We start from the raw sequence: 16,972 nt of genomic DNA on the forward strand, positions 1-16,972 counted from the left end.
ATTTAAAGGGATAAAATCCTCTATAAAAATAAATGAATAAAAAAAGTAATATTTGGGAGTTTGGAGTAAGTTGGAGTAAGGTGTTAAGGTGATTTATGAAAAAAAAAAAAGCAGGAAAAATATTGATGAATGTTGTTTAACAGCTTTGTTTTGTGCATGTACCTTTTTGGCCAAGAAGGTGTCTGTCCAGATGGTGCAAAATGCGTCAAATGGAAAATAAAAGACGTAAGAGGAAAATATAACGGAATTTTAAAATTTCACAAAATTTCAAAATTCCATGCCACAAGCTGTCATATAATTAAATGCTCAAAATGCCAGAGTAACTACAAGGGTCAAGTAGTGTTTTGACAGTTTTGTGCACATAAAGCTAATGGGTCTAATGGTTCCTCCCTTCTGATGAAAAACACCAACGGGCCGATGACAGGATGGCTCTCAAACAATCCTGACCGACCGATTATCCTGTGGTGTGAGGTGTGTTTTTTTTTTTCTACCCGGTATTTTACAAAAACATTTGGGGCTGCAGACAATTCTAAATGTTACACATGCTCATTATGAGTGACTGTTTAAAAAAAAAAGAAAAATTATTGCCATATGTAGTGTCTTTCATGTTTAAAAATCGAATAACATTAAAAATCTCATGGACCAGGGTTAAAGACTTTTGGAAATACAGTATTCAGAGAGACATTATTCATAGTAATGGTAATTAATGAGATTGACCTGGAAATTTGGTGTAGTTTTTTTCAAACTTTATATAAAATGACAAGTATATATAGTATAGTAGTAGTAGTATAGTATTTTTTATTCATAGATTTGTTAATACTAGTTTATTTTTTCACGTGTTAACTTTAAAATGCTGTTAATGTATAGATTAAATATAAACAATTTACCCCAAAAGTATAGTCATAGCCTGACCAAATTTATAGGGGATCTTTGTTTATTGAACCAGTTCACGGTGTACCCCGCCTCCTGCCCGATGATAGCTGCGATAGGCTCCAGCACGCCCGTGACCCTAGTGAGGAGAAGCGGATCAGAAAACGGATGGATGGATGATTGGTTATATTTTAGCTGAAGGTCAAAGTAGAAAAAGACCAAGATGTCGTGTTCTTGACCTTTTGAAATGTATTAATCTCCCCCACTTTGAAGAAATGCAATTACTCTAAAAGGACATTCCAAAGGATGATGGTATGGTATCACAACTATAATCCACAACAGTCTAATCAACCATGAAGTTAGACCATTGGATATGCCCTCATGCCTCTGCAATTGGCTGGCGACCAGTCCAGGGTACACCCTGCCTCTCGCAGCAAAATACCAAACCAAAAAAACAAAACAAAAAAATAACAGCTGGCATAGGCTCCTTCTAAACCCCAACCCTAATAAGGACAAATAGATGGATGGTTGTGCCTTTATTGCGGAAGGTTATGTAGCATTTCGGACATAGAAAAATTTGTCAAAAACGTAGTATTTCTGAATATGAAGGGCTCTATTTTTGCAGACGGTGCAACTGCGACAGGATGCAAAAACTGGCGTATGTTAATTTTCGTGCAAGCACATGGCCCGTCTGGGCCAAGCTGGGCGTATTAGCGCAGCGATGGTGTGCCCTTGGAGATATGTCTAAACCTACGCCTACTAGGACCAGGTCTAAGTTTTGGCACAGGTGGTCTAACACGATTTTTTGCACATTATTATTATCATCATCATTGTTACAGTTTGGTGGCACGGCGGACGAATGGTTAGAGCGTCTGCCTCACAGTTCTGAGGACCCGGGTTCAATCCCCGGTCCCGCCTGTGTGGACTTTGCATGTTCTACCTGTGCCTGCGTGGGTTTTCTCCGGGCACTCCGGTTTCCTCCCACATCCCAAAAACATGCATGGTAGGTTAATTGACAACTCTAAATTGCCTGTAGGTGTGAATGTGAGTGCAAATGGTTGTTTGTTTCTATGTGCCCTGCGATTGGCTGGCAACCAGTTCAGGGTGTACCCCGCCTCCTGCCTGATGATAGCTGGGATAGGCTCCAGCACGCCCGCGACCCTAGTGAGGAGAAGCGGCTCAGAAAATGGATGGATGGATTATTACAGTTTGTATTTTTTAAATCGTACCATGTAATGGCTGGCACACAGCTATTGGAGGGTGTGGGGATATAGATACATGAGGACCACGGACATATTTAAGTTCACCAGCTAATGTTCAATGCTTCTGTAACGCACTCTTCTGTGTGACGCACTCTTCTGTGTGAGATAGATGAGCTGCATTTAAAAGGAATGAGAGGAGCCCCTTCGATTGGACAAGATTGAAGTCGGCTGTGATGACGCCACACCAGCGCAGACGGTCCACTTTTAAATGTGCTGGGCTATGTCGGTTAACAAAATTACCAACACCGAGTCTAACCTGCCTCCTCGTAGGAATGGATTTATGCCAGAGACCTATGTCTTACTGCAAAAATATACCTATTCACCAAATAAAATTCACGTTAACTCAATATTGGGCGAGGCAAAAATTATTTAAGGATTAACTGTATCTCTCATTAGCTAATATTAAACAGAGCAAATGGTTATTTAAGTTCCTTTTACAGACAAATTTACATTTATTTATGTTGCATACTTTAAATTCCCAAATATTCCCAACATTGAAAATCCCCAGAACTTTGCAGCCCTAGCTCGTAATGACTAATTAGATACAAAACTGTATAATAATTTCTTGCATGTTACACTGTAACAAAGTGACTATTTAAATCTACTTCAGTGGCGCATCAGTTGGACGTAATATAGTACAAGACATTCCTGTCATTTGCCCTGTTATAAAACAGAGACGGACGTGAGTGTGAAATATAAAGTACATGTTGGGCGAAGTTGGCTCTTCAAAAGAGGCTGCTTGTAAATTCAGCAGAACTTTGTAGTTGCTTGGTCCTGCCCCCTCCTACGGGAGACCGTGCGAGACAGGACCTGTGGAGCTGTGCCAGTGTGTCACCAATCACAGCTGATAACTGCCTCCTCTCGTCTCAGCTTAGCAGGCTCACACCCTCCGAGATTTGTTTCATACTCAGTGATGCTGCAGAGAAGAAGCCTCAGAGGATGGCACGGAAGCATCGAGCAGCAGGGGCTGAGGGGAAGGCTGGAGGATTTGGAGGTTGTGTGATCTCCAAAATTGATGCTAGGGATCACGTACACACCCGCGAAAGGTGATCAAGGATGCTTGAGTATGAGATGTGAAATAATTAAAAATCACTGCGCAAAAATTAATGGCTTGAGAAGCTTGTGTGCTCCCCTCCCAAACCTACCAACTTCCTGTGTGCTCGTCTTCACCTGCCTGCATCTAATGGTGAAACTTCTTCAAATAAAGTCCACATAAAAAAAAAAAAAGGGACAAAGAGCCTTTGAGGTGAGCGATGGAGCTCGGCTCATCAATCAAGTTCCACAAGACAAGAGTGCACACCTGAAATGAGCTCAGAGAGTGGGTGGGCCATCAACTTCCTTGAAATAACAGATGAGAGAATGTGACAGGTGTCTCTTTAAAGACATCGTACATTGTTATTCACACAGTAAAACATGATATAATTGTTTGCTTTACGGAGACTCATGTGACTCAATACCACGTCATTGTCATGAACGGAAAAGAGGATAGGACCCAAAAATGCACGACTCCAAAACAAATGGACAGTTTCAAAAAGGCAGGAAGGCAATCCATAAAAGGCAACAGTATCCAAAAATGTGAGGCAAAAAGGCGAGGTCGATAATCGGAACAGGGTCTAGTCTTACTGTGAGTCTGTGACGTGGAAACAAGGCATGCTGGAACGCGACGACAAGGAACAACGAACTGGCGACTAGAAAGAATGAGACACGAGGTTAAATGCAAGGGGTAATTAGGGTGAATGAGGCACAAGTGGTGAAGATGCTCTCAGGGGCAGGTGTGTACGAGACAGCGGGAAAACAACAACCGGAACACACACCCATGATAGTACCCCCCACTTAACGGCCGGGCCCGGAGCGCCTGGATGCGCAACGTGGAAGTCCCAAATGAACGAGTCATCCATGATAAACGCAGACGGCACCCATGAACGTTCCGCAGGCCCGTAGCCCTCCCAGTCCACCAGATAATGAAACCCCCTCCCCCTCCGACGAGACGACAACAGTCACCTCACAGTGAAGACAGGGCCCCCATCCACGAATTGTGGGGGGAGGTGGGGGCCTGGAAGGCGGGACCAGAGGGGATTCCCGGGCGGGCTTGAGCAGGCTGGCGTGAAAAGCAGGGTGGACCCGCATCGACCTTGGGAGCCTAAGCTTCATGGTGACAGGGGTGATGATCTTTGTGATGGGGAAGGGCCCAACGAACCTGGCAGCGAGCTTGATGGACTCCACCCGGAATGGAATATGTTTGATAGAGAGCCAAACTCGCTGACCGACTTTGTAGTTCGGGGCCGGTGTCCTCCGACGGTCAGCAGTGGTTTTGTAGGACCGTCCCTGGCGTAGCAGCATCTAGCGGGCTCGCTCCTAGGTCCTCCTGCAGCGTCTCACCAAGGTCAATGCCGCTGGAACTGTGGACTCTGGTGCTATGGCAGGAAATAGAGATGATTGGTAACCCTGCACAACGTGAAAAGGCGATAGACCAGTGGATGCAGAGGGGAGGGAATTGTGAGAAAACTCGACCCAAACCAGTTTCTGAGACCAGGATCGTGGCTCCTGTGAAGCGAGACATTGGAGCCCAGTCTCCAGGTCCTGGTTCAGCCTCTCGGTTTGTCCGTTGGCTTCAGGGTGAAACCCAGAGGACAGACTTACGGCAGCACCTATGAGATTGCAAAACTCCTTCCAAAATTGCGAAATGAATTGGGGACCCCTATCGGATACCACATTCTTGGGGAAACCATGGAACTTGAATACCTGGGGTATCATTAACTCGGCAGTGTCTTTAGCTGCGGGGAGTTTCGGGAGTGCAAGGAAGTGTTCCATTTTAGAGAACCTGTCCACGACTGTGAAAATGGTGGTATTTCCTTTCGAGGCCGGTAATCCCGTCACAAAGCCTACGGAGATTTCTGACCAAGGAGGTTGTGGTATTGGCAGGGATCGCAACTCCCCAGAAGGACGTTTACGAGAGGACTTGTTAGCAGCACATACCTGGCAAGCATTGACATAATTGGTAACATCCCTTCTAACATTGGGGCACCAAAAGCGCTGTTCGACCACAGATTGAGTCTTGGCAATGCCTCGGTGACATACAGTCTAGTTAGTGTGAGCCCAGTGGATGACACTTCCCTTTAAGGTCGGAACCACATAAAGGCTGTTTTCAGGGCAATTTTCAGGGCTAAGAGTGTTTTTCAGGGCCTCTTTTACCGCAGTCTCAATGTCCCAAACAAAAGCAGAAATGAAACATGACTTGGGCAAAATGGTTTTAGAGTCGGACAAAGAATTCTCTGCGCGATAAAGCATCTGGCTTACCATTTTTAGAACCAGGTCGGTAGGATAACGTGTAGTGAAAAGCAGAGCCCATCTAGCCTGCCTCGCATTTAATCTCTTAGCAGACTTAAGATATTCCAGGTTCTTGTGATCTGTCCATACTAAAAACGGAGTATGTGAACCCTCTAGCCAGTGCCTCCATTCCACCAAAGCCACCTTGACTGCCAGCAGTTCATGGTCTCCAATGTCATAATTTCTCTCGGCTGGGGTCAGTTTTTTGGAGAGATAAGCACAAGGATGTAATTTACCATCCTTGAGACATTTCTGGGAGAGCACTGCTCCATCAGACGCATCGACTTCTACCACAAACTGCTGTTTGAAATCTGCCAAAGTGAGGATGGGAGCGGAGGTAAAGCTCAACTTAAGTTTCTGAAAAGCTGCCTGACAAAGCGAGTTCCATACGAAAGGTCTGTGTGGCGAAGTAAGATCATGCAAAGGCGAGGCTATAGAACTGAAATTTCTAATGAACTTTCTGTAGAAATTAGCGAACCCTAAGAACCTTTTTACGTCTTTGCGTGACATGGGCCAATTAGTCACGGCATCAACTTTACAAGGGTCCATTTTGATTTCACCTGGAGCCCCAAACCCCAGAAAAGAAACGGACGCCTTGTGGAACTCACATTTCTCAGCCTTGACATATAGTTAATTCTGCAGTAACTGCTGCAACACAGAGCGGACATGAATGATGTGAGTCTCCTCATCTGGGGAGAATATCAAAATATCATGCAAATATACAAAAACGTACACATTCAACATGTCACGCAGGACATCATTGACAAAGTTCTGGAACACAGCTGGAGCGTTAGTTAGTCCAAAAGGCATCACCAAATACTTGTAATGTCCCGTTGGTGTGTTGAATTCTGTTTTCCATTCATCCCCCTCCCTTACCCTGACTAGATTATATGCATTTCTTAAGTCTAGTTTGGTGAAAACCTTGGCTCCTTCCAGGAACTCAAAGCCGGTGGAGATGAGAGGAAGAGGGTACCTGTTTTTCAGAGTTATGTCGTTGAGACCCCGATAATCGATACAGGGTCGCAGAGTCTTGTCCTTCTTGTCCACAAAGAAAAATCCGGCTCCCGCAGGGGATGAAGATTAGCGAATAATCCCGGCTGCCAGTGATTCATCCACATACTCCTTCATAGCCTTGTGTTCCGGCCCTGAAAGAGAGAACAACCTCCCTCGTGGAGGTGTGGTTCCAGGCAGCAAGTCAACTGCACAGTCATACGGTCTGTGGGGCAGAAGGGATTTGGCCTTGGACTTGGAAAAAACGTCTTTAATGTCCTGGTAACAGGTGGGCACTTGAGATAAGTCAGGATCCCCAGATGGGGTCTGTGGATTGTCATTTGAAACATAGCCCTGAACATCACATGGAGGCTTGAAACAGTTCTGGGCGCAATTGCTGCCCCATGACATAACATGCCCAGAGGACCAGTCAATGTGGGGGTTATGTAATTTCAACCATGGGTTCCCTAAAATAAGGTCATGATTCATGGCATCAAAAACATGAAAACTAAAGCGTTCCAAGTGAGAATCAGGAAATGTCAATGTGTTTGGGTGCAGTGAGTGATCTTGCCCATAAAACTGCCATCTGCAGCATAGGTGTTGCGGTGCCATTTTATTTGAAAGGTTCTAAGGTGCATCTGTCTAACGAGGAGGGAGTTGAGTAAGTTTGCGTCAGAACCAGAGTCAATTAATACAGGTGTATGAATTTCTTGATCAGGAGAGCATAGTGTCACTTTAGGAAGAACTCAGGTAGGGTATTCCTTAATGAAATTTAAACTCACCGCTCCTGTGTCCTTGCTACCGGCACCGGCAACCTTGACGTGACAGTTGCTCACGGAATGACCCAACTGCCCACAGTAGAAGCAATGCCCTTCCCTCAGCTGGCGTTGAGGTTCCTCAGGGGAGAGATGGAACCTGCCCAGTTGCATGGGTTCATCCGTGGTGACCCTAGCTAGTGGATAGATCTGCCTTGGTTTGGCTGGTCACCGAGGCTCGTCCTCCAAGTGCGTGGTGATGCAGCCCTCCGCCGAACTCCGTCTAGCGGGACCAAATGATCCTTGACGGGGGGTTATAGTCCTTGAAAAAATGGATCGAACAGTGCCCTATTATTCCACTGACTCTCATCTGCTAGAATGTGAAACTCAATCGCGTAATCTGACACCCTGCGTTTGCCTTGATGTAAGGTGACAAGGGAGCGAGCTGCCTCACGATCTGGTGTGGAAAACTGAAAAATTTGCTCCATCGTCTTTACGAACAAAGCCCACGAATGACATCCGGCGGAATTTCGGCTCCATTCAGTAGTAGCCCACGCCTCCACACGACCAGTCAGGTGGGAAATGACAAAAGCGATTTTTGCCCGCTCAGTGGGGAAGGCACCTGCCTGCAGCTCAAAGTGGAGTTCGCACTGAGTGATGAATGGCATAATGTTCCCAGAATCTCCAGAGAACCTCTCCGGTCAAGAAAGCTGTGGGCAGACAGCAGCGGAGGTGGCAAGTGGCTGCATGGTAACTGCTTCACATGGAAACTTTGGTACCGTGGCGGTATCGGGTTTTGTGCCAACTGGTTCCTTCTTTTGAATCATTTTCATAAGAACTTCAAACTGTGAGGCCACCTGTCTCATCATAGTGTCCTGATGCTCTGAAAGTCCCTCTAGATGAAGGTGGAGGGCAGCAAGCTGCTTATCCTGCTTCGAGAGGCGTTGACTCTGTGCTTGAAGGGCTTTGCGCAACGGGTCTGAGTCTGCTGGGTCCATGTTATGGCCAGTTCGTTCCGTCATGAACGGAACATAGGATAGGACCCAAAACTACACGACTCCAAAACAAATGGACAGTTTCAAAAAGAGAGGTTTAATATACGGGCAGGCAATCCAAAAAAGGCAACAGTATCCAAAAATGTGAGGCAAAAAGGCGAGGTCGATAATCAGAACATGGTCTAGTCTGTGACGTGGAAACAAGGAATGCTGGAACGCGACGAGGTACAACGAACTGGCGACTAGAAAGAATGAGACACGAGGTTAAATGCAAGGGGTAATTAGGGTGAATGAGGCACAGGTGGTGAAGGTGTGTACGAGACGGGGAAAACAAGAACCGGAACACACACCCATGACAGTCATAGGTAATATACAAAAAAGAATACAATGATAAGGCTTGAGCATACAATTTGTTTGGTTATCTTTTCATAATATATAATATAATTAACCCATAATCTGAAAGCATGGCGAGCACAAATTTAAAACCTGTTTGACAAGTGCTCTGAAGTTTCTTGATACAGTTCAGTTGTACTTGAACTTTACTTTTGTTTGAAAACTGCTGTGAGTCTTAGTATGGTTTCATGAAAATATGTGGCCTTTTAAATTGGCTCCCATGTGGATCCTTTCTGCTTGATTCAGAAGTCTTTTGTCCCCCCCCCCTCAATCCTACAGGGGACACAAGACTACACACATCACATGGAGGTTCTTGAAATAGACCACAAAGATGCAACAAACACTGAGTACACATTTGATTTATCCATGAGGAGATAATTGGACTAAAAACAATGTTTTTTTGTTTTTTTTTGGTTAATATTTATTCGATTTTAGTTTAGAATAGGTTTTGTTAGTTAAAAGACCTATAGCGTATGGCTGGAATATATTTCACGAACAAGTTCTCTTAATGTACTTTTTGCTCAACAAAATGAAACTGGCAGTCATTCCCAATAATCTCAATCTGTTTTGGAGCAATCCGTAAATAACTACCAGTATTTGTCCTGGGAACACCCCTTTTACTTCACCAAAATCGATATGCCCCCATGTCTTTGTGTGACGTCAGCGACAGAGCTGGAGACCATTTCGCTGCATAGCCAGTGTGGCCAAAGGAATGTGCTATACCATAAAGCGGCACTATTTACTCATATTTTATATATCATCACTGTCTGTCGGAATCTCACACCTCCAAAATGAAAACAAAACAAAACAATTACATCTTGCTAGAGTTTCAAAACACCGTTTTGTTTAAGTTGGTATTATACCTTGAATTGTTATCATATACCGTTGCACACATCAACACAATAGCACCCCAAAATTATGTTAAATCACTAATTTAATATGATAAAAAAAAATCCCAAATTTATTATGCTATCAAAATTAAAAATAAACACAATAAACACAATGACGGCACTAGCCGTGCTCATCAAGTCTGCGGTCACACACCGTCACTGAGCGTCCAAAAAGCCTTTTAACTTCACAAAAGCAAACACCTGTTACGTCATATTCCCAAACTCTTTTTCTTTTTCTTAGCGCCATGAGCGATGCAATAAACCCGTGTATTAGGCAGAAATGAATCTGCATGCACTGACCTTAGTGACTCATCGATTTTAACAAAACAAGCCTACTGTAATATCTGTAACCTCAGTTTTGTCTCGTTATTGTCTAAAAAAAAAAAAAACATCCAGACTTTCAATATAGGCAACAATTGCGTCGCACGGGTTCCCCAGATGAGGAAATAGGTAGTTTTACAACACTTCTCAGACATTTTGAGCATTCAGGAGCGTTTATAGATTTGTTCTTTTTACCACTTAAAATTGGTAAATATTCAAGGCTGGAAATAAGCGGATTCATTTGCAAGCTTTGGAAGTCAAAATTTGCATTCGAAAGTTGCTCCTGAAATGAAGTTGATTAGCAAAACTGCTCCTTTTTGATATTGCATAAAAATAACAAAGTGGGGACAAATCAGCAATATCGATTTCTGTCGCCGACGTCAGCAGGCTGATGTGTCAGTCACGCAGTTTTTGACCTAAATCTGAGCGGGCCCAAATCTGCCTGAAAATCAAATATGTCATCAGAAAACAACCCTAAAATGACTACTCGGTCTATTTTGAAGGGTATTTTTTTTCTGCCGACATCGTTTTTAGGTCCAGAACTATGGAATAAGTGCCAATATTTGCAGCATTAGATGAATCACACGAAAGCAGGTATGCAGTCATGGTGAAATTAAGGTTTTGGGGCAACGTGATGTGCAACGCAGTGATGAATGTGGGACATGATTGTTTTTTTCTTCTTTTATTATTTATGCCAATTATTGTCACATTAGCCATATTGCACTGAGCGCTATTGTTACATTACAATAACTCAGTTTCATATGTTATAGTAATCATCACATTTTCCTTTTTAACTTGTAACCTGTGTTATGATGGCATCAAGACCTCCTCACCCCAAAAAGAGGACTCCAGAGCTAAATCTTCCCTGGAAATTTGGTTGAATGGCATGCAACAAATGTTTCACTGGCTTTTAGGCACAAAGATTTGTGCTCCACAAATTCAGTCGAGCAACAAGTGACAAGACAAACAAGTCACTGGCAGAAGAATGTTGCCTCTACATTTATTATTACCTCAGAGGAAACTGGGATGGAGATGTGATTATTTTGACAGGAATATGGAGCATTGAAAGTGTAGAGGTTGACTTTGCTGATTTTCATGCCGCTAGTATGGGATCAATGCACAGTTTTCACAATTGCCTATAGCGACCAGGCTGTTTTGCCCTAAATCAGCTGGGTTGAGTTGAACAGGACAGGAGTTATACATAACGGATGGCTGGATGGAGACAGAAGAATCCTTTTTAAAAAAATCCAGAAATGTTTTTTTTGTGTGCTCAATTTCTTAATGAAAGTAGTCTGTGGGTGAGAAGACAGACAATAACAAAGACAGTAGTAGGCCAATGGTTTATCAAAACACTTCACACATTAATTTGACTGTTTATACTGTATATAGAAAGACATTCAAATGAAATGAAACACTTAAACATATATTTCTTGTAATATAAAAGGTTTCCATTGTCTTTCCTCTTACTATTGATATTATATATATATATATAAAAGGATACTTTAGCTGTCTTTTTTAAACTTTCTTTAGTACACATCAATGACAATATCATTTTTAATAGTTAATTAGTAATGGCTATGACACATAATTAGATGATACACAATGAAAGTTGAAACAAAATACCAAATACAAGAAATTGAAATTAAATAACATTTGTCAATTGGTTGTAGTGTAAAGTGCATGGAATAGTCATGGATGAAATATGATGGCAAGATCACTGACAATGCATTTTGCCATATAGAAAGAATCTCATGTAGACACTGTACATGGAGTGGGAGAGTGTGTACTCATCGGTGCTAACCATAGACAGGTTATTGTGTTTATATTACACTAGAATAATTGTCACTGTTGTATCAACCCACCCCAACACACATTCATATAATTACAACGAAAATATGCAACGTTAAGATTAGACAGTGTCTTTATTTTTTAAAATAAAGTCATCTTTCATTTATATTTATTGGTATTTGGTGGTAATGGTGGAACAACCCAGGCACATTTTGAGCATTGCAAACATTGCTTAATGTTTGGGATGGTTTGCACATGACACATATTTAAGTTTTCTTTATCACAGAAATAAGTATATTTGGAAAGCATGGTATTTGTTGCAGATCAAGTTCTCTGATGTACTGGCACAGCGGTTAGCATGACATCCTTTTCTACAGGCACTCCATTTTCCCTTCCACATCACAAAGACATGTATGTTAGGTTAGTGAAGATTCTAAATTGTCCATAGGTTTGGATACATGGACGGATTGTAAATCAATAGAGAGCTGGAGCCAGCTGACTTTGTGTAAGAGGCAGGTTACATCCTGGACTGGTTGCCAGCCAATGTTTTTACAATGGAGGAGGAAGATGCACTACCCGGAGAAAACACAAATCCCGAACCGGGATTCAAACACAAAACCTCTCGACTGTGAGGCAGATGTCTTAACCTCCACCATGCTGGCCCAGTCGAGAAAATATAAACTAAAATATTTATATGCATCTATCAAGTATAATCACACATTATAAGGACAATCCATTTCATCCATAATGAGTAATATATGCCTATATCAAAATAATACAAGTAGTAATAATCATTTTTAACAGTCAGGTCTTCATTTTCCTTTCGCTCTTGTGTTGCTATCACTAACAATATAGGAATGATGCACTATGATTTGTGCCAAGGCTTCGCACATCTTATGTCAGCTACATGATTTCTGGTCTTTTCCCAGTAGAAGTATTTCACAGTTCGGAGTTGTTTTGTAGGCATTAGTCTTGCTTTATAAGCACACTTTGGGCGCATATTCGATTTGTTTACTTGTGTTGCCAGATGCTTAATGCTTGTACTTGAGTGTGGCAACCCTTTGCTTGTCTGTGGTCACTCATTTTTAATACCAATAAAACTAACTCATTGCACAGCTGTTGTCATTTAACTTTTTTGTTTTTTTGCTGATTTACAATCATAAAGAAGCTCGGTAATGACTGCTGCCCAATGCAGAATTTCTGATACACTATATGGTAACTTGTAAATGTAATATAAATATATATACAATATATGTATAAAAAATGATGGATATATTCCCAACTATATACTGTACTGCTATTATTCTGAATGCATTAAAAAATGCTGAATGTGTTAACATGATTTAAAAGCATCTCAATTTCTTCAAATTCGTGTTAGCAGGTTGATTAATGATATGCTTTTGATATTAATGTTTTTTAATGTCTATTTATTCTGTAACAAAGCTGGCAATATCATGAACACTAAGGGACAATGTGACAATGAATTATGTCATACTTACATGGTTTCCTGGTAATTTCTATGGAACGCATTAAGCAGTATTATTGTACTTAATTCCTTTCTTTGGAATTTTGCCACACACTGCAAAAATGCAACATCTTATCTTGTAATTTGTTTGTCTTATTTCTAGTGAAACCAACTTACTGTACTTATTTTAAGAAAGTTTTGAATTTTTTTCCACATTTTTTAGCAAGACAAAAAGACTTGTTTTAAGATACACTATATTATTTTAAGAATCGTCTCAAGTCAAGTCATTTTAGTTTCAATGGCAGATTTGTTTTCAATAATTTTAGGGACAAAATGTCTTGTAACCTTGCTGTTAGTGGGCAGATATCCCTGACTTTTGGATTTGTTTATCTACTGCTTCATACCTGTCAGTGTGCTCACTGCAGAAAATTCTCCTCTATCACAATGCAGTCAAATAAACATCCATCCATCCATCCATTTTCTTTACCACTTATCCTCTCTAGGGTCGCGGGCTGCTGGAGCCTATCCCAGCCTATCTTCGGGCAGGAGGCGGGGTACACCCTGAACCGGTCGCCAGCCGGGCACATAGAAACAAACAACCATTTGCACTCACATTCACACCTACGGGCAATTTAGAGTCTTCAATCAAACTACCACGCAATGTTTTTGGGATGTGGGAGGAAACCGGAGTGCCCGGAGAAAACCCCACCCAGGCACGGGAACATATATATAAATTTCCCCCTACTTTCCTCAATAGTATAAATGTAGCGGAGTAGTGATTGTTATTTGTGTTATTATTATTAGTGATAGTCGTAAACATTGTGGTAAAGACAAATGCATCCCATAATAATGCTAATGCTAACACTTGCTATCTGTCTGGCACTTCTACGTATCGATGCAATGTATGTTTTCAATCTGCAACTTCATCACCGAATGTCCTCCATGAAAGTCCTCCAACAAAGATAAAACTATTAAGAGGATGTTGGCCGGCTGAACACATGCGTGTATGTTAAGACATGCTGCTTCTTAGAGTCAAGCCACATATTTAGTTTGCGCAAAGGTAAATAAGCGAACAGAGGTTTTGTTCAATCCATATTTTTGAAAACAGCGAGGGAACAACAGAAAAGACGACCAACAGTGACAGCTCGGGGCGCAAGTGTGAATTTGTGCGTGCTTGTGTGAGTCTAGTCCGTCTGGTATATCTTCAAATGAGATCAGTGCCTATTGACTGAACTCTCTTATCTCTAATCTGCGGCGTATATTGCCTCGGTTACTGCTGCTCTTCACACTCCCTTCTCTTCCTGCGCTACTGACTCCTGTCTTTACGATCCCATCAGACACAGCCGGCACAGATGCTATTTACTGGTGAGGGAGCTCCTATATGTGTGCGTTTTTTTTGTGTATACGTGTTTGTGTGAATTGGTGCCTGCTGCGACCATGTGACTGTAGGCATATTTCTGGATAACACACTTTAAGCCAAATAAGTCCAACAAAGTGCCGAAGTCACAATAATTTGGTCAGTGTCATGAACTATTTTATCCATCCTCGTACTGTATGTGGATTGCATTGATGTCTAAGTGTAACTAATCAGTCTTTTGCCACATCATACACCAACAATATGTTCTTCAGCCTATTTCAATATATTTCTTAGATATGAAAGAATAACTAAGCTTTGTTTTTAGATATTGACTTTAATTTTATTCTCAGCAAGTTGCTACATTCATGACAACTAGTGAGCGGCTTCTGTTGTAAAAGTGAACGTATTTGGAGAAATCATGCTGCAAAAAAGTAAGTTTGCGTACAGTATTTGATGGAATATTTATTAGTAGACTGATTTGTGAATTATGATGTATTTATGGTAGATTTTTTATTCATCAATCTTAGGAATTGTTTGAAGTTTATTGGCAATATCTACAGTGCAGCTGATTGGGTCCCACTATGTTTGGCCCCTCCTCCCTGCGAAACTGATAATCAATATGTCAGTGATGGCTTGACATTCATCAGAAGGCTACTAGCTCACCAAATGCCAATTCCAAGACTTGTTTGCTGCATTTAAAAATGCCCAAGAATCCCAAAACATTTAAACCTGTGATCTTTGCAGACTCTGGTCAAGCAAGTTGAAATTAATAACTCCTGGGTGATTGATGCAACTTTAACATAAAGATTTTTTATTTATTTTTTGTAAATCATATCCGATGTCCAAAAAATACTCTTCCATTTGTTCATTACATGTGAGTAATATTTCTCACGTGCCGTGATTGCTTAGAATGTGCATGATGTGAAAAGACAGGAAACGGTACGAATCGAGGGAAAATAATGTGTTTTTCCCCCTGTAAAGCAATTCAGAAGTAATGGGATACCTCCTGCCTCTGGCATCAAGCCAACAATCAATTGGCTCGAACGCACTGCCGCCCATTTTGCAATGGCTGCCATAGCTCTTTCTCCACACCCCCACCATACATCACTTCCTGCTGCATTCAGAGTCAGTAATAGATCAGTCTGTCCTCATGCTCAGCCTGCCTCCCGTTATGCATCACTTAATGCTGAGCATTTTGTTGCAGTTTCACCTTATTCGGGCTTAACAGTTGTAAGTTCCATTAAGTCAGCTCCGGTTATTGGCTCTCTTACAATGAAGCCAGCTCTCTTTGGGCCGAATGGTTATTCCATTTATGTAATAAATCCCATCTGTAAGTTCGTTGCTCAAACTGGAATTTGCTGATTGCTGCCACTTTCAATGTATATGAGGAAAATGATTAATCGAAACAATAAAGTTGGGGAATTGTGTGGAATTAAAACCACTGCATTAAGCCATCCCAAAGGAGCTGAGTTAAAGACCAACTTGGAGAGAACACACAGAAATATTGGAATTAAAGATTTGCCATGTTGACAACTACCCCTCTATCCTCAACCCCACAAGTGAGGAATAGGTTTCCAAATTAAATGCATTACTTACTGTACATCAATGCATTTATACATCATACATACATAACCATAATAGTAGAAGTAATTTGAGAATGATTCTATTTGCCACTTGGAAGCATTGTATGTTTCTTCCTATGAAAGGGATAGTTTAGAGATTTTGTTTGCTGTTACTTTTTATGTGTTTATTTTTTGCTGGGGAAGGAAAGGGGGGTGGGCGTGACTCCCTCCTTTCTAGTAGGGAGTGAAGCGACTGCACCCTCCTCTGTAAAGGCTAGCCTGCAACATCAAAGATGAAAAGAAAAAAAAAAAGCTCCAATCAGTATCCAATGCAGAATGGTAGAACCTGTATTTGTATTTTTATATTACTATAAGTTAACTTCTCTCTTTTGTACAAACAAATCACTCCTTCTTTTTCTTCCTGAAAAGCATCCTTATAAAGTTGGTGGGTATATTGTTCATTGGAAAAATTTATTCTATTTTTTAAATGTTATTCTTTAATATTATCTTCCTTCTTGGTCGACTATGTGTGGTAAAATATTGAATCTGTACTAATTATGTTGTCACTTCTTGATGTCAATTTCTATGTATATGATTTAATTTTGATTTTTTTTTTTATTAAAGCAGTCAATTAAACTCGACCTGTACTTCCCAAAAAATTTATAAATACAAATCCATTATGAAGGTATTCTAACTAAATGTGTTTGTTATACGAGCTGTTGCTCCCTGAATTACATGGTTGGTAGCAATGAGCAGAGGCACTCTTGATTCAGTCTCAACTGGTTGGCACTTCTAAAGTACAATTACTCAGAGACGTCGAGCTACTTCCACAAGACAACTCTTCCAAGCAGCTAAATGCAACACCAAACACTGGCTTCGAAACAGGAGTTCACAACAATCACAGAGAGATTCTTCCAGGCCCATAAGAATAATATTTAAAAATAACAATAAATTGATTGATTGATTGTTACTTTGACCCTTAGTCAATCAAGGAAAT

General features: G+C 41.3%; 1 protein-coding gene across 7 annotated transcripts in view; it reads right to left on the minus strand.

Moving 5' to 3' along the window:
* Window positions 1-7,535: 7,535 nt before the first annotated feature.
* The window catches only part of rbfox3a (RNA binding fox-1 homolog 3a), a 585,838-nt gene continuing 576,401 nt past the window's right edge, over window positions 7,536-16,972 (minus strand). For all 7 annotated transcript variants that reach the window (XM_061755993.1, XM_061755991.1, XM_061755992.1 and 4 more), the window contains one exon: window positions 7,536-8,441. In XM_061755993.1, the coding sequence (XP_061611977.1) occupies window positions 8,382-8,441 (60 nt within the window). In that variant the 3' untranslated portion in view covers window positions 7,536-8,381. The remainder of the gene's footprint in view (window positions 8,442-16,972) is intronic.

Source organism: Phyllopteryx taeniolatus, chromosome 19 (genome assembly GCF_024500385.1).
Source record: "Phyllopteryx taeniolatus isolate TA_2022b chromosome 19, UOR_Ptae_1.2, whole genome shotgun sequence".
Lineage (NCBI taxonomy): Eukaryota > Metazoa > Chordata > Actinopteri > Syngnathiformes > Syngnathidae > Phyllopteryx > Phyllopteryx taeniolatus.